At 40.5% G+C, this 23,970-nt stretch overlaps 1 protein-coding gene across 1 annotated transcript in view; it reads left to right on the forward strand.

Moving 5' to 3' along the window:
- ANKRD33B (ankyrin repeat domain 33B) overlaps positions 1 to 23,970 on the forward strand; it is a gene marked incomplete at its 5' end in the record, with an annotated part of 44,645 nt that overhangs the window by 15,075 nt on the left and 5,600 nt on the right. The window contains 2 exons of the mRNA XM_010154026.1: positions 15,830 to 15,959; positions 22,073 to 22,213. Coding sequence (XP_010152328.1) covers positions 15,830 to 15,959; positions 22,073 to 22,213 — 271 coding nt within the window. The remainder of the gene's footprint in view (positions 1 to 15,829; positions 15,960 to 22,072; positions 22,214 to 23,970) is intronic.

Here is a 23,970-nt window from a genome sequence, read left to right on the forward strand (position 1 = left end):
TTGTAAGCCATCTAAATATGTTAGCCTCCACTCCTAATGGAAAAGAATAGAAAATAAAACCAGTACCTTCTGAGATCATGAGAAAGATGCTTTGCCTGATGGACAGTGAAGTGGACAGTGAATGTAATTGTTCATGGTTCTTGGTTTCCTTCTCATTTCACCTCTGCAGATTTTTGCCTTTGTCATCTGTGCAAGTGAAGGAAGATCTTAAGAAACCTTCTTGGTTTTTTTACTATACTGCAGCTTTTCTCTACAGACTAAGTCACTTTAATTTCTATTGAATTAAAAATAAAAGCCAGTGGAAAACTGTCAGCTTCACAGCATATCTCCAGATCAAGGCATTTCAAAAGAGTGATGAAAATTTTAGTCAAAGTGATAGGGAAACCATAAATTACTTAGAAAATTGATTATATATTGTATGAAAAGATATTAAATCTCTCTAAGCTTACTGGAGCTTTTGTCCTTAAGCAGTTATTTAGGGCAGAGACATCTGATGTGGAAAGGCGCGTACTGATGGGGTTTCTCATGCCACAAATGATTTAACATGAATGAATGAATGAAGATATATGGGAAGTAAAATGCTATTAAATTAGTAATTTTCAAATTTGCCTGTAAAAGCTATTCTCCTCATACGTGAGCTTAAAAAAAAAGAGAAGGAAATTACAAGTTGCCAGCCTTCCAATGGAGACAAGTCCTTGATATTTTTTCCCTGTGCTTTCTAATATCCAGCTGAGTAAGAGGAGTTAGCGCACACTTTTTTAAGGAAGGGACCAGAGGAGGGAACCTGACTGAAAAATAGAAAGAATCATAACCTGTAGAAGAGTTTTCTTTGAAATCATTAACGTATACATGTCCATCAGTTTACTGCTCCTCTATGAGCCACTGCTGTTGCGTAGCTGACGCAATTTTGTCTGATCTGTGTATCCTTCTTGAGGTGTGGAAGGGCTTTTTGGTTCTTGCTTGGTAGTGTTGGGCACAGTCTGGTGGACTTCTGTAGCAAGCGGAAAGTTCTTTGGGAAATAAAAGGTTCAGAGGCTTTGGAGGCTACATCATTAGCACATCACTTCTTAACCTTTCCAGAACTGAAAGTATTAGTTGTACATTTCATTTCTTTGGCAAAAGAACGAGGTGGGGAGAGTCACTCCTGGGAAATGAAACTTTCAGCACTGTGTGACAAAACGCACATTAGAGGAATTAAAAAATGCAGAACAGAAAATCTGGACCTTGGTGCATTTGCCTCCAGAGATTATGGCTTAAGAAACAGTAAGTGTGTCGACCTGGTGGTAATGAAGGACAGTGTTTGCTGCTCCGGAGTCTTGTATCCATCCACAGGGCTTTGGCCATGGCTTCTGCTGCTGGAGTGCGTCAACAGAGCTCTGTGGGGAGCTCTGCCTGGAGCTGGGAAGTTTAATGCTGCCGAGGTTTACTGTTCTAGGACTGTGCACAGATGAATTTAAAGGTGGTCCTCAGGGTCTGCTGCTGAAGGAGAACAACTAGTCCTCCACATACTCAGTTATGATGAAACAAAAAGAAGCCAAATGACAAAAAGCTGTAAACAGAATATTTACCGTAACTCTAAAAATGCCAGTCTTCTGGGTTTGCCTCAGCCTCTTGCAAAACTGCTTGATTTGTCACGAGTGTGGCCTGAGAGTGATTGAACAAGGACTAACTTTATAAAAATGACTGTCATTCATTTATGGAGTGGAAATGTATTTTTTTTTCCTCAGTGTAATGTACATAGTAAGTCTGCACAGCTGAAAATTTACATTAAGAATGTCATACATTGCTAATAAGAAAATGCCAAAATTATAATGGAATATTTGGTTACACCAACATGTACTATCTGCCCTTTCAATGCAGAAATACCTTTTTATCCCAGCTTTTTGTTCTCATTATTCGTGTTTACTGCTAACCACCCTATGTGTATCCAATGATTGGAGTTTCTTTCTCTATCATGTTCTTCATCATTATGAAATAGAAGAATTGCACAAATACTAGTGGAATCTTCTTTGCAATATTTCTTTAAAGTAAATGTGTTTCTTTGCTCTCATTTCTTAGAAAATTCCAGTGTTTTGGAGTTGGGCACCATAAAGAGGAAGAAAATTGTGTTCACAGTTCATGCCTGTACTATCTTAATGGACAAGTGTCTCTAAGCAACAAAGTCCATTTCAATCAAAGGTCCTCATTTACCATACAGGAATTTCTGCAGTTGTCAGTGTACCTTTGTTTATACTTTTAGCAGAAATACACTTCCAGTTTTCTGAGCTTGCCAGTCTTTTGGCTTACATGGAGCTTTATAATAGCAGGTCAGCCGTGACAGCTTGTGTGGCCTAATGCTGTACTGGTCGGATGGGAAGTATCCTCCTGTAACAGAAAAAGAGAAAATCCTGGAAAGCAACACAGACCAGCTGATGGCTATGCAGGCCCACTTGCTAATTCCTAATTTTTTTCAAGACATGAATAATGTGGTGGTAGCTAAATGCTTAGTTAGGTGAAAGTGCTAGTCCACTAATCGCTATGATGTTTGGCCAACACTGAACGCAATAGGATATAGTCTTCTTGTGATCAGTAATAGCTGTCAGAAACTGAGATAGAATGTGTCAGGTAGCCAATATTTTTCTGTATCCTCTTATTTTACATAAAGGTATTTATTTATAAATCTTCAGCTGGAGAGATAAGAGAGCTTTTTTGATGAGTCTTGAGCATAAGAACATGTTTATTTTCTTTTATAATCTGTACAACTTGCAGCCAGTTAAGCAAAAAAATTCTTTTTATTTAGGACATAGATTCCAACTGTACATTGAAAATTCCCTAGAAACCATATATCTTTTTTTTTTTTTTTTTCCTCCAGTGGCCTGGAGCATCATTCAAAGGTCTCATTGTATGTTCAGATAGTGGTCTCGTTAGTGAGCTTCTATCAACAAAAAAGCCATCCTGCAGTCAAACAATGCCTTGACATACCAAAAGACTCTGTGCCAGACTGTTGTAATTCTTCAGTTGCTGTGGAACACGAAGACGTGTCAAGCTCACTGCAAACAGCTCTGTAGAACATCCATAAGTTGTAAATGCCTACTATTTCTCTTAGATATAGGTCCTTAAATTAAAAAGTAGATTGCTTATAATAATTCCTGGAGCCCTGACTCAAGAGAAGCTGTTTTGCAGTTTACCCAAATATTACCCAATTTTATGAGGTAGAACAAGAACAGTTTCTGGATTGTTTGACTGAAACTGTTCTATAAACTGGATATATTGTGTTAATGAGTTAGCAGTTGTTTATAAAGGCAGGTCATCTCTAGTAATTCCAGACATTTGAATATAAATGTGAAATTACTCCTCCCTCTTTTTTTTCAGATATTTAATTCTATCTTCTTTACTTCACATTCAACAGTATATTCATGTTCAATCCCTCCCTATGTTTGTTTGTGATTTAGATGAATGGGATGTATTCATTGGAAGATGAGATTCTTAGATCCAAACGCAAAGGCAGAAGATGCTTGCCTGCCTTTATTGCATTTAGCTCGACACCTAGCTGAGAGAAACAGGGTGGTCACAGACTCCGTGTAAGAGGAATAACTGCACAAACAGCAGGTAGCACCTCACTCAGCTCTTGCCACCAGGTGGTGGAATTATGAGCGTGCGCTGCATTTGCTTATTAAACTCAAGCTGCGGTACTGCTGTTGCCTTGAGACAGACGTGATGGTGATGCTGCTGTCTCTCACTTGGATATTCTAGATACGATTTTCACCTGTGCCAAACTGTCTGCTCATACACTGGTACCTGTTACAGCTGCAGTGGGTGGTAATCCTTAATTAGGAAACTGAGGGAATAAAAGAGAGAAATTTAAAATAGGAATGCACACTTTAAAAAGAAGCTGATTTAGAACCAGCTTCAGATGCATTTTTAAAAAGTTGAACTACAAAAAATAGAGCGACCAGATGAAAAAAGGGCCCCTCTGAACAGATTAATTCAATGTCACAGTGTGTGTTTTCTCAGACAAAAAATCAGGCTGAGCCTCCTGCAGAGAGGTGTCATTGTGGATGAGCCTATTCCCTAAATACAGTGCTAAATGAATGTGAGGCTACTTGGTAGGACTTGCAAACCAGTAGCACAGTGTTCTTGATACAGCCAAGATTCTCTGGTCTTTCAGAAATGTAATTCTGCCTTTTGTTAAAACAGATGCACTTTTCACAGGGTGATGCTAAACCTGCAGGAAGGAACCATTCCTTAATGGGAAGTCTGAGGCATGCTGGATTTCCCTTCCAGCATCTGTATGCAGCCTGTCAGTTACTTTATTTCTTGAATAGGCAGAACGGTAGTTTGATGGTTTTTATATCAGGAGTTAGTTCTTGCTCTCTAACCAGCCATGAACATTATGGAGTCGTCTGTACTCGTAGGTGTAAGTCTCAGGAGCGCAACCCTCTTTGCCCTTTACCAAAGCATGTTTACATAAGAACTAGGAAAGTCTATCTGAAACACAATCCACGTGTTCTGCTGTAATTTAAAATGTGATCACAGTCATCAGCGTTTCCTTCCAGTTACAAAGCATGAGAAACTTGGGAATGAAATTATACCCTACTATTAGCAATGCTAGTTCGCTGTGCATTACCTGAAAATTGCATACTTAGTTTGAAGGTAATGTTTTTGACCAGAATGGAAAATCCCCTGTATTCAGAGAGTGTGGATTTACCAAGGCAGTGTTTCCACAATTACAGTTATTAGTGCCTCATCTCTCTTTGTGGAGACCCACTTTTCACTGCAATTTCTGGAGTGCTGGTAATTAGCAGCGCACAGGTGGGAAGGAATGAAAGAGTTCTTACGAAGTCAGGAACCATAGCACTTTCTTCCAAGTTTCACAGCTTCAATCCAAGGAGTAACACTTACAAAAATCAAGGTTTTGGTCTCTAGCATGGTCATCTGTGATATTCCACAGTAGCTGCATTGCATGGAGCTGTAGGATTACCGGACTGCAGTCCTTTAGGATCACGAGGGTTGACACTAATCCATACATACCAAAATCCACTTTAGGTCTCTGAGTAAAAAATAGACACTTCCCATCAATTCACCACAGATGTGCTTATTGCTCAAAAAGTGTTTTTGTTTTCTGAGGAGAAGCAGGAGACTTTTCCCGTATTTATGCTCAAAGAAATCTTTTGCCTTGTAGGAGCTGGGGAAAAAACAGAAAGGGGCATAACTGAGATGAAAGACAATCTAGGTAAACCAGATGCATATCTTAGGTCAAGGAAGCTCTTTCGTTGTGTAAAGCATAACAAGGACTTTCAAGAACCTGGGTGCTTCAACACCTGAAAGTCCATTGCTCCTTGCACTCGTTGATGATAGTCTGAAGAGACATGATAATGAGATCCCGTTAGTTGGATCTTTACTTCATAGAAGTAAAATAATAATACTTGCTCCAGGTGGAGAATGTTCTTCAGGGCTACCAATAATATTTCGGCACAAATTTCTTCCTGAATATCAGCATTTAGCTGGCGTTTACATGAACGACAACTACTGATTGTAGTTACCATGTTATTCTCTTGGTTGAAAAGAGGATTCTGACAGTTGCTATGAGGTAACACATCTAGAGTGCAGTATGTCAGGTAAATCCTGTAGGCTAAATACTAATACATTTCTTTCATCTGAGAACCATTTGTCCTTCTGCTGTACAAGGGCAGCTGGTCTTCTTCCCTCTCTTTGTTTTCACTGGTGGAGAATGTTCACTGCAGCTTCTTGGTCCATTCAGGTCGGTTCCAGGATCAATAAGGCTTTTTCTTAGAAGATCCAAGATCCCTAAGGAAGATTATTGTTAGCAGTGTTATAGAAAAGGAAGCAATGAGATTCAAGAGCCAGAGTACAGGGAGACTGGGAAGACGAGACAGTGAGGGTGTTACTTACCGGTTGATGTCATTATGAAACTTACTGTCAAATGGCAGCCTACGATGGAGACTGGGCTTTTATAGCTCTTACAGCTTCTTCAGATGAAAAGGTTTGGAAATAAGCTGGTGCTTTTGTGCGTGGTACTGTGCAGTGTGTGCGTAGTGTGCAGGCAGTCCCTCGTCTCTGCTGTCCCAAGGAGCACATGCAGTTGCTCCTCTTGGTGAGTATAGGGCCTCTGCAAGGAAGAGCTTTCACCCTCATGGATTTGCTTCCTCAGCAAGTTGCTTGCTTATAGAGGAAAGAGACCTTTTTAATTTTTTCGAGTGGCATAACCACTGATGGACAGACCTCTTCCTGGGCTCTTTCTTTCCAAGGTTTGGGTCTGGTGTGATTCCATAGCCGGGAAGCTCAGAGAAACACAAGAAATACATTTACAAAAATGTTTACTTTACAAAAGTTGGAGGAAAGGAACCGTAAGTTCTTGGGAAGGTCTTACCTAATGTAAGTAGAGGAGCTCATTGCCACAAGAGGGTGCTTGCAAGCGCATTGCTGGCCTTGTCTCTTCAGAGAACTCCACAGTGAAAATGCACTGGGGCCCTTAAAATGTCGTTTACAGAAGAGGCAGATTAGATACAGTGATACGGATTAGATACAGTGACGGAGTAGAAGGTTGTGCAATTATCTTTTAGACAGTGTCAAACTGAAAATCATCGCTTACAAAGATTTTGTGAGATGTTTCTTTCGGAGACGTCTCCTGGAAAAAACTATGCATTCAAACACTCTGTTTAGCTGCTTGCAACTGACCTAAGCTATGGTCAGCCTGTGTCTAACAACACAATGGCAAGGCAAATGTATCTATTAAGCACATTTTGTTTAGCTCTTTGGGGTTTTGCTTTCTGGGGAAAAAAAAAAAAGCTTCAGTGATATAATTGATAGGAAGACTATTACTGGAACATTGGATTTTGAAGTAATCAGGCAATCAAGAGATTCTCCAAAATGTTTTCCATATAATTATTTCCACAAAAGGCATATTCTGATCCTTATTACAAACTTGCTTTCTTCCCGTGGTTCCCAAACGGATGCAGCGTTGCGCGGCAATTGGCCAGAGCAGCAGGCGCTCCCAGCCTCGTGCATTCACAGGAGGGAGCAGTCAGCACTTTGCTGTTTTGGATCTATCGCTGGCTGGGAACACCTGTTCCAAGCAAAGCGTTATAATGTGCTGTTCATTTAAGTATCCATAAATCCATGATCCTTGTTCACAGGGGGGTTTACAGCCCTTGGAAGCCTTGCTGAACGTTGCCTAGCAAGCCAGTGAAAACCAAATAAATGACATTAAAATCTGCCCACCGTTCATTGGGGCAGGATCCTGATGTCGGTGCGGTCTGTTGTTGTGCCCCCCAGCCCTCTGCTGGTTTGGGTCGCTAATGTTTAGAGCACCTTGAGGTGCAGACATGGGATGTGGGGTAGGAATGTCGACTGGCTTTACATCAGGATCCCCACATTAAAGTTCAGTACATCATTTACATTGTCTTCAGAAGTCAGACCTCTCACTTCACTCTTATAAATCTCTCTCCCCTTACTTTTAAGCCAGAGAAGAGTGACCCATGACTAGCACAGGTCTTGAGAAACAGGCATAGCAAAGAGGGATATGTAAATTTGGCTGCCATGTGTCATGTGTTATTACTGTCAACACGATCAAAACTTAGCACTAACATTTGACAGTATTAGCACTGATTAGTACGTGCTATACAAACAAGAAAGCTAGGATTAGTAAGGCTGCATTATTTGTCAGGGTTCATTACTACTTAGTAGTTGTACCTAACGTGACAGTCTAAATAAACTGAAAATGTAAAAACTGACCCGATAAAAACTGTGTCGCTTACCCTACCATCTACCCACAGTGGTTTTTGTCCTTTGTGTTCAGGCACCCTATAAGCAGAACAGAGAACCTTTCCCCAAAAATGGCATCCTGGGCTGATTTACCATGTTACTGAATCCGGAGATAATGTCCTTTTAATGCATGGATAATGGCAAGGAGCTCCACTAGGTGACCTGCCTGCTCATTAAAGTATGTGTTATTTTTATTAAACAGTATTTCCTTAAAGATTCCTTACCTATTCCTTTTCTAGAATGATACCTTCTTTACTTCTGCTGTGACCAGAGATCTCACATACATTGCAAAGCCTAATTTTAGACTGAGTGGACTACATCAAATGTCACTTCTTTTTTCAGCTGTGGGAAAATGATCCCGGTTTCCACTCTTTAAAAAAAACCATATAAATCTCTTCATTCTGTATGTTGCTTTGTTGCACAGCAGTCTGCTGTCACTGGCGAAGGCATTTCTCTTACCTGATGAAACTTAAGACTAAGTACACTCCTAATATATTCTTACCAACTGTCCCTGCAAAATAGTACATTATTTTAACAAAATTGATTGTGAGCATGATGAATGTGTATACCTGCTAACATCCTCAGCAAATATTTAAAAAAATATATATTGGAATGGAATCACATTAAATTTCTTAACTCAGGCTCCTCAACATTAAAACCTGGTCTAGTGGAGGGTGTCCCTGCCCATGGCAGGGGGGTTGGAACTAGATGGTCTTTAAGGTCCCTTCCAACCCAAACCATTCTGTGATTCTGTGATTCTAAAATATGCCTGAGCAAATTGTCCCTGCTGTTAGCTCTTGTCCATGTGTTCAGGTCTGGACCTCGCATGACCTGGAAGGCATGTGTGTGGGGTGAGAGGTGGCAGCAGGTGCTGTGGCTGAAGGAGTGTGAGAGAGAGCTGCCTTCTGCAGCTCCAGAAGCATCCCTGGGGTGATGGGGTGTGGTGAAGGGATCCTCAGCAACCAGGTGTTGTCTCACCCAGGGTTTGCCTCAAGGGAAGATGAGGAGCACTCCCTGCAGGAGTGAGGAGAAGAAAGGATTTGCTGCTTCTGGTGTAATGCTCCAGTTTTATTCCCATCAGGCTTCCTGTGGGTTGGGGATGTAATCATCTGACTTCTCAGTCATCCTCTCCCCCCAGCTTTGGTTGAAGGAGCCATGTCAAGAAGCAGCAGGATGGGTGGTGTTGGGTAGTGCAGGAGCTGGGGACAAGTTCCAGCCTCCCATGGAACAGCATACAGCCGAGAAGTCTCCACCAGCTCAAGGGGTTTTGATTTCCCAATGAATAATTTGCTTTTATTATGAGGATTGATTAAAAAAAAAAAGAGAAGGGTTAATCCCTCATAAGCATCTCTCAGTGCTAATAAAACAATTAGTTTCCTATATATCCCACCCACTGGAGTATCTTTGGCTACATGGCATGTGCATATTTGCTTTGTGTGTCCCTTATGGCCCCTGGCAGCAGCTTCCTGAGGTTTCTACCAGCTGCTTATATCACTACAGACGCTGAAACCGCTCCAAGCAACGTACACGTTAGTAAATAAGGAAAGTCATGCTGATTTTGCTACCTTTTTTTGTCGTCTGATTTATTACACAAGTGGCTTGGTTTTCTTTGTTGTGTAATGGAAGCTTTTGTAGGCACAGTAAAATGAACTTTCCTGGGACTATTTTTAGAGGCGATCACAGAGATTTGGATTAGAATAGATTAAGTAAGGACTGTTGCAGAGATGACATATATACTAAGCAATACCTTTAATACTTAAAGACATGTGGCCTGACAAGTACAAGAGACATGTTCAAAATAAGTGAAGCAGCACGTATCCCACAAAATGAAGGAGAAAAATGGTGGGTTATCATCTGCACGTCCACGGATAGGCCCAAGTCTTTAGCTAGAGGCATGCAGTTCTCACTGGGGAGTGAATCCGTGAGTGTTCATGAAGCTGCGAAGTGAGGGTGGCAGTTCTGTGCCTTCGGTATTCAGGAACCGAAAGGGGCAGGGCCAGTTAATCTTCATTTAGGTACAAGATTGTGCTTCAGGCTGGTTTTCCTCTGTAGAAGAGGCAGAAGTTTTGCACGCTGCTGCTCCGTCCATGCTCGAATACTCTTTTGCACTTGTCTGATCACTTTTCCCAGCAAAACCAATTTCTGCCCCCTTGCCCCACTCCAGGCATGTGGGGTTTTGTCCAGGCAATTGTTGGACAAAATTAATTTACATTTTTTTGTTGCTTTCCCAATATAAATTTGTATGTGACTGATTCGTTACAGCCCTTTCTCTAAAAGGTCAGCCTAAATTATTTTGTGCAGATAATATTGAGGCTTATGTGCTTGATGGATTTCTGTAGCACATAAACATAAGCACTTCTCATGGGACTGATGACCTGAATAATTACCTCATCTCAGTTGCTGTTGATCTAATCAGCTAAACCAATTATAATATAAGCTCAAACCATTTATGAAAGTTTCATTTATGAAAGATTGCTTTATGCAGACTGGGAGGCTTTGTGCATTATACACGAATTAGTATACAGTGGATAGCGATGCTCAGGGCTAAATTTTGCTCTTTTTTAATACAGTGTAAATTTAAAACCTCTGTTAAGTTTCACAGAGTTTCAGAGTTTTCAGTGGAGATCAGAATTTCCCTCAAATAATTTTGGAAGATATATTTTGAAACACTTGACCTGAATTTTAAATTTTTTTCTTTGTATGAGAATTATGTTACAGTGAGTGACATCTATATATAGCTCTATTATAATAGTGAGTTATGTATAACAAAGTATTAAATATATGAATATTTTAGTAAATCAACGAGAAAAAGTTTAAACACAATTTTGTATTCCTTTATGTTTTATTATTCCTCCATTTCTTTTGCTCATAACATTGTTTGTGTAGTATGCTTTTAACTTAAACATAATTTTCATAGTTGTCCTTTCATATGCTTATGGATTACAGTGAACCATTATCTCATTTAATTCAATTACATGCAGTTTTGATAATTGCTGTTGAACCAACCTTGCAGAATTGTCATTAATACTTACAGATCATGCAGAGCAAACTGGACAGTTGTTTATCACAATGCTTATGGAAAGCAATGGGCAATATCAATTTTGTCTTTTGCCCGATCCATTTTTGTCTGGGGTAATAGGCAACCAGCTATTATAAGCTGTTTTGATTCTCAGCATCATGGTGGAAAATAAGTTGCCTGAAGATATTTTTTTTAAAAGCTAAAATAATTGCATGCTGTATGTGATTTGCTCTGCTCTTCAACTTGAGTTCATTATTGATCCTCTAGTTTTTCTTGTGTTCTCTATCATCTGTAATGATCTAGTGTACAAATAGCCTTACATCTGTAATTTTGTCATAATGTCTGATTTATACACTTGTCTCCTGAGACACCCATGACCTCACTTAATCAGGCGCATTGTTATGTCATTAGCCAATACAGCTGAGCGAATCGGTGTTTATTTTTATAGGGGCAGCACTATTCCAGTCTTAGATGAAATCAAAGACACATGAAGAAATAGCAGTTTAAAAGGAATCAAGTTTCCCAAGACTATTTTATTCTATTCATTTCAAACATGCAAATTTGAAGTTTATACTTTTGTTGGAAATTTTAATCCGATACTTCTATTCTGATTACAGTTACAGTTATGACACTCCTGCAATTAATAAACACTGCTCAAGGAAGATGTTGCAACATCTGACTAACTTCAGGTAGTCCCATGCCTGAAATGTGCATTTAAGTAGTATGTGGTGAAATCAAGAAAACTAGTGATACTTTATTTAGGATATACTGAAAATGAGTTATTTATCCCAGACTTCCTGCTTTTCTGAATATACTAAATACAGTATTGTTAATTTTGTTCTGTCACTTCAAAACAAAGGGGGATCTTTCAAAACTGTGCTAGTTACATAAAAATAAGTTGTGTGTCATGTACTACAGAAAAACTGTGAGGAAGCTCTGTGAACTGCCAAATGTTCCACAGAGGAAAGATGAAGCCCTCAGCACATGGCAGTATTATGGCTTCTACTTGGAAAAAACCCTGTTACTGAGCTGAATTCCAACCCCCCCTCCCCTTATGTGGAAAAATCTACAGTAAATGTTAATGTAATTGATGTGAGGGATGACTCATGGCTTCTTGTTTGTCACGCAGAGCCTGTATGAAATATTTGAAAAATGCTACAGGATCTGTTGCAAAACTCAGAGAAAGCAGCAGCCCCAGTCTCCTGTAATGAAGAAATCCCTCTTCCTGTTTTCCAAAGACATTAGTAACATTCCTTTAAGGTTTCTTCTACAGAGAGGATCAAAGCACATCTTTTTTGCCTGTTCTGTTTCATTGGTCTGGGAGAATGACAGGCACCAACATGGGCTGCCGAATGAGAGCGAGCTGGTTTTAGCTAAGAAAACAGTCCTTGAAAAGCCTGGATACTGTGCTTGCATGCTGTGATATATGTACAGTTATTCCGTCTAATAATTTATCATCATTATATATTGAAGGGAATGGTTTGATTTGTTACTGTGATTTAAGTGTTGGTTGAGGACATATGAAAGGGGAGAGAGGGAGAAGGATGCTGTTGAAGGAGAAAGGTTGAAGGCTTAGGGAGAGGACATACATTTAGGAATTATCAATCTTCTTTCTTTTAAATCTCTCACATACAGTGAATATGTCTGAGAACTGATCTTACAAAAAAAAATAATAGTAAGATTCAATTTAAAAAGATTTTTTTTTTCCTGCATACACTGACCATTTTACAATTGCACCATGACCCTTCATATCAGGAGCAGAATAATTGATGTCTTGGTAGAACATAAATGAGATAAAAACATCATATCTTTTCTGAGGATAACCAGATTATTCAGGTTCAGAATTTTCTAGCTAAAGTTCATTTATACTGTTTTATTTTTATCTTTAAAACCCCCATTAAGCATACAGCTGTATTTTCCTTCAGAGTCCTGTGATACAGGCTACTGCTTTACTGATTGCTCCAAGTAGCCATTTGCAGAAAGCAATCTTGTATCAGTTTTATTTATTAATGGAGATTGTTGAAAGAGTTTGTAATATATTATGGTTGTAGATAATAGTATTTATTGGTATTTGAAGTTAAAGGCTCCAGACTAACAAATCGTGTTGCAGTAGATTGATTATGCGTCCTGGCTAACCTGCTTGTGCTGACTTTTAGCAAGCAGAATACAGATAGGGCCAGAAATAGAGGGAAAAAAGAAAAGGGGGAAAAAAAAAAAAGAGAACCTGAAATCACAAATTGTCATGGTGTCACTGAACCAGGATTTGGGAAACAACAGCCAAATACAGTGGTGGTTTTTTTTTTGCAATTTACATTCTAAAGCTCCTGCACCTCGTTTCAGTATCCGATGTAGTCACTAGAGTCATGCAAAGGACAGCAGTCCCTCACAATCAGTTTGTCTCACCCACCTCCCTGGGAAACATGTAACCATTGAGGGTAACCAGGGAGCACTTGCATCAGCTTTACAGCCCTGGATGGTGCTGGGAACAATATGGCGGTGAAGGGACTTGGGTTTATGTCCTCCTGTGGTAGCACGTGTTGCATCTCAACAGGGAATGCTGGGAATGCTCTGTTGAACACCAGGTTCTCACAATCTTATCTGACCCGCTTCAGATCCACACAACTGTCCTTCAGAAATTATTTCCCATGTTACTGCATCATGTAATTCCACAGAAAGCTCCTACTCTGCGTTGCCTTTCTTCATCCTTAATCAAGCAGTCTTTGATGGCATCTTTGAAAAATAAGCGTTAGAAAATGTTGATACCTAAGTAATCTTTCTGGTTGGTAAACTCAGAACAGTGAATGAGACTGATTGATCTTGAGATCGTTTGAGTCTCATATCTGCTGAAATTAGAATGCCAGTGTGTGTTAGATGCAACTTTAGCACTCCTTCTGGCGGAGTGCCAGGTACCTGGTAAAAGTAGGACCTAAGTCCCTAAATACTGTAATGCAAAAAGACTCTCTCAAAAGAGAGCTAATGTTTGTGGTTTCTTATTGTTTGTTTTACTGTTGTAGAGTTTATTCATCTTCTAAAAAGAGAAAAAAAACCCAACATTTTTCTTAAAGCATCTGGTAAAATACCTGTAGAGCACAAAAATGTCCTGTGAAAATATAGTGCAAAAATATCCTTCAGATACTAAGTGAAACAGTTTTTTCCATTAGAGATGTTAACTAAGCCATTCTTACAGCTTTTTGAAAATACTACTCTCTTTAAATATGCCTGTTTTTTCAGTGAACAGGATCCCTCTTTTTATTTTCAAGAATTTTAGATCTCCAAATGATTATATACTTAGTTTTCTGCTACCATTAGTAACTGGCATTTTTCTGAATGATTGGATGGTGTTTTAGATCTGCAGAACTTTTGGAGTTGTGAAGGCCTATATGCTGAGCCTCGGGTGAAAAATGAAATTATTAAAGAACTGAAGTAAAACTCAAGTTCTTACCAAGTAGACACTGACACAATTCTTTTAAAAGTTAAGAATGATCATGTTGTCGTAAAAGTTGGATTAATCTGAACAAATCCCACCAGGAGGGCACATACACATACTTTTTAGTCACCTTTTTCAGGTCGTATGTGTGTGCATATATATCTTTAAGCAGAATCCTCTGTACAATTTCAATAGAATGGTTTGAAGTATTACAGGTTCTTCAGAAGGAAATGGAGATGCTCTTTATAAGGCAGCGTTGGGTCTGAGGACAAGAGTGAATTGAGAAGAAAAGGAATCAGAGTAATAATTTTATTGATAGGTGTAATTGAGAAGTACCGTACATAGCCTGTGGGCATCCCAAAGAGTTGGCATTGCCTCTGTTTCTTAATGAAGCTGTTTGCCACCGAAGCCAAAAGGACTTTCTGGAATAACAATGGAACAGGACACTGAAATATTAACTAACCAGTTATAATGATGATAAATCAGAAGCCGCAGGTGCTGTCATTTGGCAAATGGCTCTGGCTCAGTAGTGTCCATGGGGAGAAGAAATAAAGAGTGTTTAGGCAAGAGCCGCTTAGACAAACGAGGAAGAGTCAGAGTGGGCCGTTCAGCTTTCATAACCGCGTTCTCCTTCTCGCTATTCATTTGTGGATATGAACTTGCAGCATGTCTGTGTGAGCCATTTTAGGCAGGCAGGGTTACCAGAGAGCTTGAGATTTGTGTCCCTGCCCTTATCTTTTCAATAGTCAGATACTGATGCTGAGCTCAAGAAAACTGAGTCATGCGTTGGCACTGATTTATCTGCCCTCCTCTACGCCTGTCAGCCCTGTGCAGATGAACACTGGGCTGCCCAAGTAATCCTGAAGACCGGGGATAATGGTTTTAACCCTAGTGGTCAAGAGAGCAGCCAGGATTAAGTACTGTAGTTCCACTTAATTAATGACAAGTGTATTTTTATGTATTTTAGGGAAGCTGTCAATTTGCTGCTGTGAAGTGAAACGATAGCTGGGTACCAAGCTGAGTTACAAGGCCTGGCATCCTCCTGGAAGTTTTACAGCTTCCAGCTGTCATAAAGCACATTAAACAGGAACTCTGAAAAAAATTTTATTTATGATTATAAAAAAGGTCTAGTTCCAATGGGAAACCTGAAGTGTTTAGAGATAGCAACAGGCAGTATGAACACAACTCCTGCCTACCGCTTCCCCTTCAGAGAACAAGCAGTTGTTTTTCAGAGAATTAATATTCAAATCAGGCCCAGTTCATCTTACCTGCTGGGTTCATTTTATTATATAATAAAATCTGATTTATTCTTATTTGGATCTAGAGTATATAGCCATATAAGCATAAGCCATTTATAAACAGTTACTTTCCAAGTAGCATAATATAATACCTACTCTCTTAGGTATTTCTGAGGAATACCAAATGTTACTTGCCAAAGGGCAGAGATAAAAAGCGATGTTTTGGATCTGAACATTGTGCCTGGAGCTAATCACTAGTTATGCTGATACCTTCTCAGTTCTTCAGTCTGGGGGGAAAAAAAAAAAGCAGACTTGTCTGCTTCCTCAGTGAACTTCTCTGAGTCTGGTAAACCTAACTCTCTCCTTGTATTTTACTTACAGAATGGTCTTATCGTTGCCTGTTACCAGGGATATGTGGATATTGTAATAGCCTTAGCACAGTGCCCTCACCTTGATGTGAACTGGCAGGACAATGAAGGGAACACGGCTCTAATTACGGCTGCGCAGGCAGGTAAGGCTCTTTGTGTCACCTCTTACCTACAGGGTCTTAGGAGGAGTGTGTGTTGTGGCTATTATTTTTAGGATTTTGTCAAAGCCCTAGAAAAAATTAGTCTGCATAAAATAATGCTGGCCAAGCCCATTCCCAAATAAGTTTGTCATGGGTTTTTTTTGAGCTAATTAATCTACAGTAATATTTACTCCATGGATTATGACAGAAAAAGCTACACATTTCTAGTAGATGCCATGAACTATTTTAACTTAAAAATAAAGAAAAGTACTTGCTCCAAGTTTGCAGTACTATCCCGCTTTGTTCCTTTAAGCTTATTCTCCTATGTTTGCTCTGTTAAGCAACCAGCCAACACTGTGATCATCTAATGTGCTGTTATCAGTGCTCATAGCATCTGTTTTCTCATGCTTGTTGTACCTACCTCAGTGGGTCTGTAGTAATTGACTGTGTGAAGTGACTGTAGGAAAATGTATTAGGAAATATCTTAGCTGCTAAGACATTCTTCAACCGCTCCATAGTTAAAAATCTTATTTATATAGTCTCAGCAGGTTTCAGTGTTGGCCAATGCTGCTTTTATATGAAACTGATGATATTGACAGTGACCATGTTAATCCTGATGCAGACTGGAGTGAGAGCAGAGTTTATCCCCAGGTTTTCTCTTATCCCACCCAGCATGGTAATATTCTGTGGACAAGTGTAACAGATCACAAAATGTTAGAGATGCTCCGAAAAGAATTACTAGTTTCAAATGTACAGTTAAAAAGCAACCAACCGATTATTTCTGTTAAAGCCATATCAGTATCCTTTAACCTTTAAGGGAAGCTGTAGTTTTCTCGTATAAGTGCTAACAAAATCCTGAAGCGTGTGAATCAGGAAAAAATTGACCATGGCGGCCATCCCTTTATAGCCAAAAGGCTATTCCAAGGACTGCCTGGCTCTGCATTCATGGTTTCCTTTGTATCCCTCAAACATTCACCTCAAAGGCAATCACTTTACAAGGACAGGGTCGTTCGAGAGCACAGGTCCCATGAGAAGTGGCTGAAGGAACTGGGGATGTTTAGCCTGGAGAAGAGGAGACAGGGGAGACCTTATTGCTCTCTACAAGCACCTGAAAGGAGGTTTCAGAGAGGTGGAGCCTGGTCTCTTGTCCCTGGTGACAAGTGATAGGACAAGAGGAAATGGCCTCAAGTTATGCCAGGGAAGGTTCATATTGGATATTAGGAAAATTTTCTTCACCAAAAGGGTTGTCAGGCATTGGAACCGGCTGCCCTGGTTGAGGCACCAGCTCTGGAGGTATTTAAAAGATGTAGATGTGGTGCTTAGATGTGTGTAAAGGTGTGCCTAGGGACATGGTTTATTGATGGACTTGGCAGAGCTAGGTTAATGGTTGGACTTGATGATCTTAAAGGTTTTTTCCAACCTAAGAGATTCTGTGATTCTGTGAAATGCATATGTGGTCTTTATCATGTCTTCTTACTAATGAAGAACCTAGGATGTCTGTGGGAGTTCATGGGACATAGCATTCCCTGACAGACCCTGTCTGTTCTTCTCTGGCTGGCTGGAAGAAACTAATTTCCATCAGGCAGCATCAGTGGATGTCCCGTGTCCACATCATCCATTTCTGAAGATTGGAGTAGTTAGTTTTGATTGTAATTTTTGCCGCTAGACATTTCCAGGTATTACCAAACTTTGCTTTGTGTTGTACCAAAAAGTGAACACTGCTAAAGAAGCCACTACGGGATGTGTCTTGAATACTGGAAGAAACAGTTGTGTCCACAGTAGTCACATTGACAGCAAAGTCACGAGTATAGTAGCTTTCCAAAGAAAGCAGAAAAGTCTCAAAAACTCTAACCTACTTTTATTTATCTGCCCTAATATATATTTGGACTATAAAAGGTTTAACATTAACACTGACTGCTTCCTGACCTTTCTAACTCATGGTAATGAGCTCAGAATTAATCCAGAGGGCTGACATCGACTTGACACTCTCTGCCAGTACTTGCTATTGATCCCCAAAGCAACTGGAAATGATTGTAGTCAGCAGAAGCTTATACAAACTCCAAATAAATTGGATGTTTTCCCTTGCCTATGATAACCCTGAGCTACAGTGTTGACACCAGTTATTTAATTCATTATCACAAGATACTGCTGTAGTGTTAATAGGGATTACCATGAGGTTAACCTTGCAACCAGAGGACCTACGGTGCAATAGATGCTGCTTAATTATTGCTGAATGTTAAGTAGTAACACTGAGCAGCATATTATAATGAACGGAAAGCAAAGATTACATAAACTTTTCTTTAGTGGAGGTCCTGTTCTGTTTGTTTTTTTTTTTTTACCCTTAGGCCACAGAAATACTATTTTTTCAAAATATATTATTCCAAAAGATCACTGTTATTTATACCAAAAGTACTGTTTTTCCTGTGGAAAGTCTAATAGCAAATCCACATTGTTGCAGTTGATTGTAAGGTGGTATTGGAAGGTTCCAGAAAGCCCTGCCCTTTCTGTTATGATCTGCTGACTGGGTGGCCATCATGTATGGCCAGATCCTGAAGAGAAGCTGGATGGGAAAGAGGCTGCTGTCCTATGGTATCGTTCCATGTATTTCAGAGTCTGCAGCTGGAACATGAGGTACAGATGCTAAGGAGATGATGGGGAGGCCTCTTAACTTTGGCTAGAGGAGTTTAAAATCCATACTTGCCTGTGCTGTTTCATGACTGCCCGGCAGGATGCTCAGATCTGAGCATCAGCTTGATTTAAATAGAATTGTCTTAAAGACCAACTAGAGTCTCAGAAGAGAAGTCAGTTCAGTTCCTCATATTAATTTGATTTTGGTAATTTAGGATTCTCAGCTTTCAAAGGAAGTGTCAAGTTTTTTGCATGGGCTGACCTGAGAAAGACAGGCTGAAAGGATCAGTGAAAAGCAGTACTTCCTTAACAAGCTTATTACTATAGAAAAATAACCACAAAAGGCTCTGCTCAGTGCGTAAACCTCAGGTGTTGAAAGCTGATCTGTTCGCTTGCTGTCTCGGTGTTTCTCACAGGAGTGGGATCCCTTCTCAAAGAGAGCCAGCCTCCGAAAACTGTAAGTGGGCTGCAGCCAGCAGCCAGTGGTGCCCGAAGTGGGTGGTGATGCTGCTAACGCAGAAACGAAATCACTGAATGTCAGTATGGAGAAAATGCAGGAAAAATGGGAGACATGCAGACAAAAGGTTGAAACAACAAGTGGAAAAAAGAGGGAAGGAGAGTGGTTTCAAAAACGGGGAAAAGGGAAGAAAATTACATTCTTTTTTTTTTTCCTCAGGTCTGCTGCTGCTGAGGACGCAGCAGCGCACGGCAGTTGGCATACACTGGTGTTTAGAAAGAGCCATAGTTGCACACAAAGCATGGATGTTTTCTGTTCAGAGACCAGTTTGGGGCAAGGCTGTAGAGCTGAGAACACAAAATGACAAGTTATCCCAGTTTCTGCTTATTAAGGGAGACATGAGAACACAGGCACCTAAAGCATCTGCAGGGCACGAAAGTTTATGGGTGCCTTCGATGCCACCCATCCGTCAGAAAGCATTCACCACCCGTAGACCAAACGCAGGCTTTTCGCAGGTACACCTCGAAATTGTGATGTTATGTGACAGAGCATCTTCCTCACTACACTGCTTACCCTTCTGCCCGTGTTACATAGATTATTAGGTAATATTGTCATCATTATAGGCATTTCCTCCGTGGCAGCAATTAAGTGAATTAAGCTATTACAGACATCTGTGCTGATCTCTAAATACGTCTCACAAGACGAAGAAGCATACCTTAGCATGCCAGTTCTGGTAGAAGATAGATCTGGCGTACAAACAGCAAGAGCCTGATACAAATTCGGTACGGCCAAACTGCCTGAGGCCAGGCTAATTTATTTTAGAGCTGTGTATAGCTTTCACAGCAGACTTTAAATCACAGAAGACTCACCTGGTTTACAATTTGTATACGCACTCCTAGCTCGCCCAGACGCAGGAGGGCTGGAGCAAACTTTATGACCTTAAATCAAAAGCACACGACAGAATTTGAACAAAAACTTGGCAGCTCTGAGTTTTGCTTTGAATCTGATACCTGTTTGAGCTCAGAATTTGAAGCAAACCTCAGAGGGCAGAAGCTCCTGCAGATTAAAACTGAAGTGGTTTTCAGGAATCCCTGAGACACAAAACTTTCAAGAATCACAAACCTCTTCCATTTCTTTGTTATTTTATTGCCTTTTTTCTTTCTTTTTTTTTTTTCCCCCGTCTCATCTGGGGGCATCTGTAGTCCCCTAGTGAGCTTTGGCTGAGCAAGGTCTTTTGGGATCAATTCTTAGGATCACCCCAGATTTGCAAAACACTTCCTCCTCCAGCTATACTTTTGGCAAAGGGAAGAAATCTTTAGCAATGTAATAACTGATGAATAATCTTCCATCTTAGTATTTCACCTTGTTTCAGTTCCTGTCTCTGGTTTCTGTGGTTAAAATGCAGTATTTTAGCTGTTCTGAAACCTTGATAAAGGCACACACTGTACGAGGGTGAAACAGAGCATGTCCTGCAAAACAATTTGGGGACAAAGATTCTACCAGAGGTAAATGACACCCTGTGAAGATTTCATCTTATGCTATGAAGTCAGTGAAGCTGAAGATTCTGTGTTGAGTAAGCAGGCCTGGGTTACTCGATCCTGCCCCAAACCCAGTTTGCTTTTGCTTTTTCCAGCTTGTTGCAGTTTGGTCTGTCTTTCTGTTTCATTTGCATCAGACTGCACAAGGTATAGGGAGCTTCTTATGTGGTTTTCTTTGACTCTGGCATTGCTAACTTGATCCGCGCTATCTTCACATCTCCTCAGGTTTCAGGAGAGTTTCCAGTTATGCAGCCAGGTAGCAGAGTCCAGCAAATTCTAGAAGAGATGAAGCGTAGCACCCAGAAAACACCTTAAATGAATTGCTAAGGATTTTCTTAACTCGCTTTCCAAAGTGAATGCAGCACTGTCTTGGTACAAAGCAACTGCTGATGAAGTCTGCACCAGATGTGACACTACAGACTTAAAAAATTGTCTTGTGTGAAATACAATCTGCTTCAGTAATATTTCTAGATGAATTTGAATGACATGCATCGCAGAATATTCAGCTGGACTGCAGAGTGAGATGAGAGACTATTTTTACAGCTCCTAGTAATTAAATTGTGATTGTTGCAGCTGCCTGACAGACTGCATTATTTTATAAAGTGTCAAAGTATCATAAAATGAATGACAAGTGAAGGGAAAACTGCTTTGAATGAGTCATAATGGCACAAGATACTTGCCTTGTTCTGATAGTCCAATTAAAAAGGCTTGATGTTTTAATTAGTCTTCCAAACCTTTAGCCAGAGATGTCTTCAGCTACGCAGTATGCCCTTGCAGACACCAGTTGCCCTGGCTTCCGTTGCACATGAATGGCAACAGTTGAAACAGAACTTTAAGTCATTTATTTTACTACCAAAACTGAACATCAGCCCCTTTTTCCCATTGCTGGAGAGTAGACAAGGGGCTTTACACTGTCAGATGGAAACATAAAATTGTTGGATTCTATGCAAAATATTTCTCTGTCTTGTGTCAGGCCTGGCAGAGTTTGTTACTATTATTGGCTGGAACTACCACATGTAATCGCTGTTTAATGAAGCAGCACGATTGCAAGGCTCATATTTACCAGGGGAAAGAAAAAGCTGAACCTTTGCAGTCGCTTCCCCCAAGGGAAGATGGGTCTTCCTTCATAAGCTCTAGGAATGCCCTTTGCAGTGCTACGCACTGATTCAAGAAGCTGAAGCCCCTTGCAACCTCAGAGTGACCATCTCTGGTCTTCAATTATCCCTTAGCTTAACTTGACTTTGCAGAGAGGAGGAAATGCCACCAAGAGGAACTTGAGGGAAGGTGGGAAGCCAGGTTTCCAGGCTCCTATCCCAACAAGTCAATGCTACTTAAACGCTAAGGCTAATGACTGCATTGAGTGGAAAAGGATAGAAGGAAAAGAGATCTTATTAATTGCCTCTACTTTTCAGGTTATCAAACCCGCAAAGGTAATTTTTGGTTTAACCATCTTAATTCTGAGACATATTTTCTGCTTTTTCATTTCTTTAAAGGGCACATAACCATTACAAACTATCTGTTGAACTATTTTCCTGGGCTGGATATTGAGAAGAGGAATGTGTTCGGATTCACAGCACTGATGAAATCTGCAATGCAGGGCCGAACTGAATGCGTGAAGGCCTTGATGTTGGCAGGTATGCAAAGTGCTTTGCTCATACTTTGTCATCGTCTGACTGTAAATGGTAAACAGTCACAGGCAAACACCAAGAAGAAGAACAGGTTGCCCAGAGAAGCTGTGGATGCCCCATCCCTGGAAGTGTTCAAGGCCAGGCTGGATGAGGCTTGGAGCAACCTGGTCCCTGCCAGGTGAAGGTGTCCCTGCCCATGGCAGGGGGGTTGGAACTGGATGATCTTTAAGGTCCCTTCCAACCCAAACCAGGCTATGATTCTATGATTGGCTCTTGGGGTGTTTACTCTGAGAGGTATGGTGTAGCTCCTTGGGGAAAGGGGTGCAGCTTTCAAACAAGCTGTAGAAAAGGCAGTGAAACCACGTGCTGCAGGTGGAGGAGCGCTCAGTTTGCCGGTGGAATCTCATCTGGGAGCTCTCCCAGAGCTCTCAGGGTGAGATTTGTTGTCTCCAGGAGAGGCTGGGGAGTCTGATCGTTGAGATTTGTAGATGAGGAGCTAACGAAGCTCAGACACAGCTGGGAATGACACGCAGGTGTATGGCTGCCAGATGCTGTGGCTGTGGTGGGGCAGGGGTGGGTAATGGCGGTGGGACCATGGAGCCCCGCAGCTGGACCTCTCCCTCCAGCTGGGGCAGGGAATGGAGAGCTCTGGCTTCTGTTAGGAGAGTTGAGTGTATGGTTCATACCCTACGTGGGATATTGGTGTGAAATTTGACAGTGTAGGAAACAACCTTCCTTTCTAATCCCTCTACAGATCTGAGTTGGGTCTCCAGGTTTATAGGCAACAGGACACCAGCAGGTCTGTACCTGCTGCAAGAAGAGAGTTTTGGCAAAGGGAGCGAGCAGGTCCACATCTGCCCACCTGCCTCTGTTCACATCTGAGAACAGGAAATATGTTTCTTCCTGTTGGCCCTTGACTGCGGTTGAATTTCCAGCCATATGCATCACGAGGTGAAGGGGTCCTGGGGAGGAAACTCAGAAGGGCAAGAAGCACTGGGACAACAGCCTCTGCAGGAACAGTCCCAGCATGCAACACTGTAATGTTGTATTTTTACATTTTTATGTTGTATTTTTTAATTACATTAAGTAATAGGCATATAAATTATTAACTAATAATTAACTAGCATATATATTATTGTACTACAGTTGCCAAACAGTAATTTGACACAAACCAACTGTGACGGAAATGGAGATATATATTCTATGTGGATATTGTTACTGTCTAGACAGAGAATCCTATAGGTCCATTTCATTGAGAGACATCTTGAATAAGTAGCTCATTTCATCCATTTTGCTGTCACAGAAGTCTAACCCCTCATAATCTGAATATTTTAAGTTGCAGGCATTTATCAAGCATAGTGATATTATATTCATCCATTTTCATAATATACAGTTTCGAGATGTTGAATGACACACAAAATGGTTGGATGATGCGGTAACTGTCACGTTATTTTCTGCAAGGTTCTGTAGCCTCTTATACCAGAATCAAGGTTTTGGAATCAGGTAATTCATTCTGGAGTTAATTTTTTATGAAACAAAATTTTAAAATGACTGTCAGATGTAGAGTACTGCTGGACAGATATATACTTTCTGGACTAATATGTACTTTGTGCAGATGCTAGTTCAGAATTTTCCATAGCCCATTACGAATTATCACTTAGAATGAAACTTCACTCCCAAGACCTTATGACTTGTCAAATTGACCCTAAAGTGTCATGGCTGGAGGTTGGATGTAAGCTTGTTTTTTTCTGTTTTGGTCACTA

The sequence above is a fragment of the Eurypyga helias genome, unplaced genomic scaffold (genome assembly GCF_000690775.1).
Source record: "Eurypyga helias isolate BGI_N326 unplaced genomic scaffold, ASM69077v1 scaffold11310, whole genome shotgun sequence".
NCBI classification, from domain to species: domain Eukaryota; kingdom Metazoa; phylum Chordata; class Aves; order Eurypygiformes; family Eurypygidae; genus Eurypyga; species Eurypyga helias.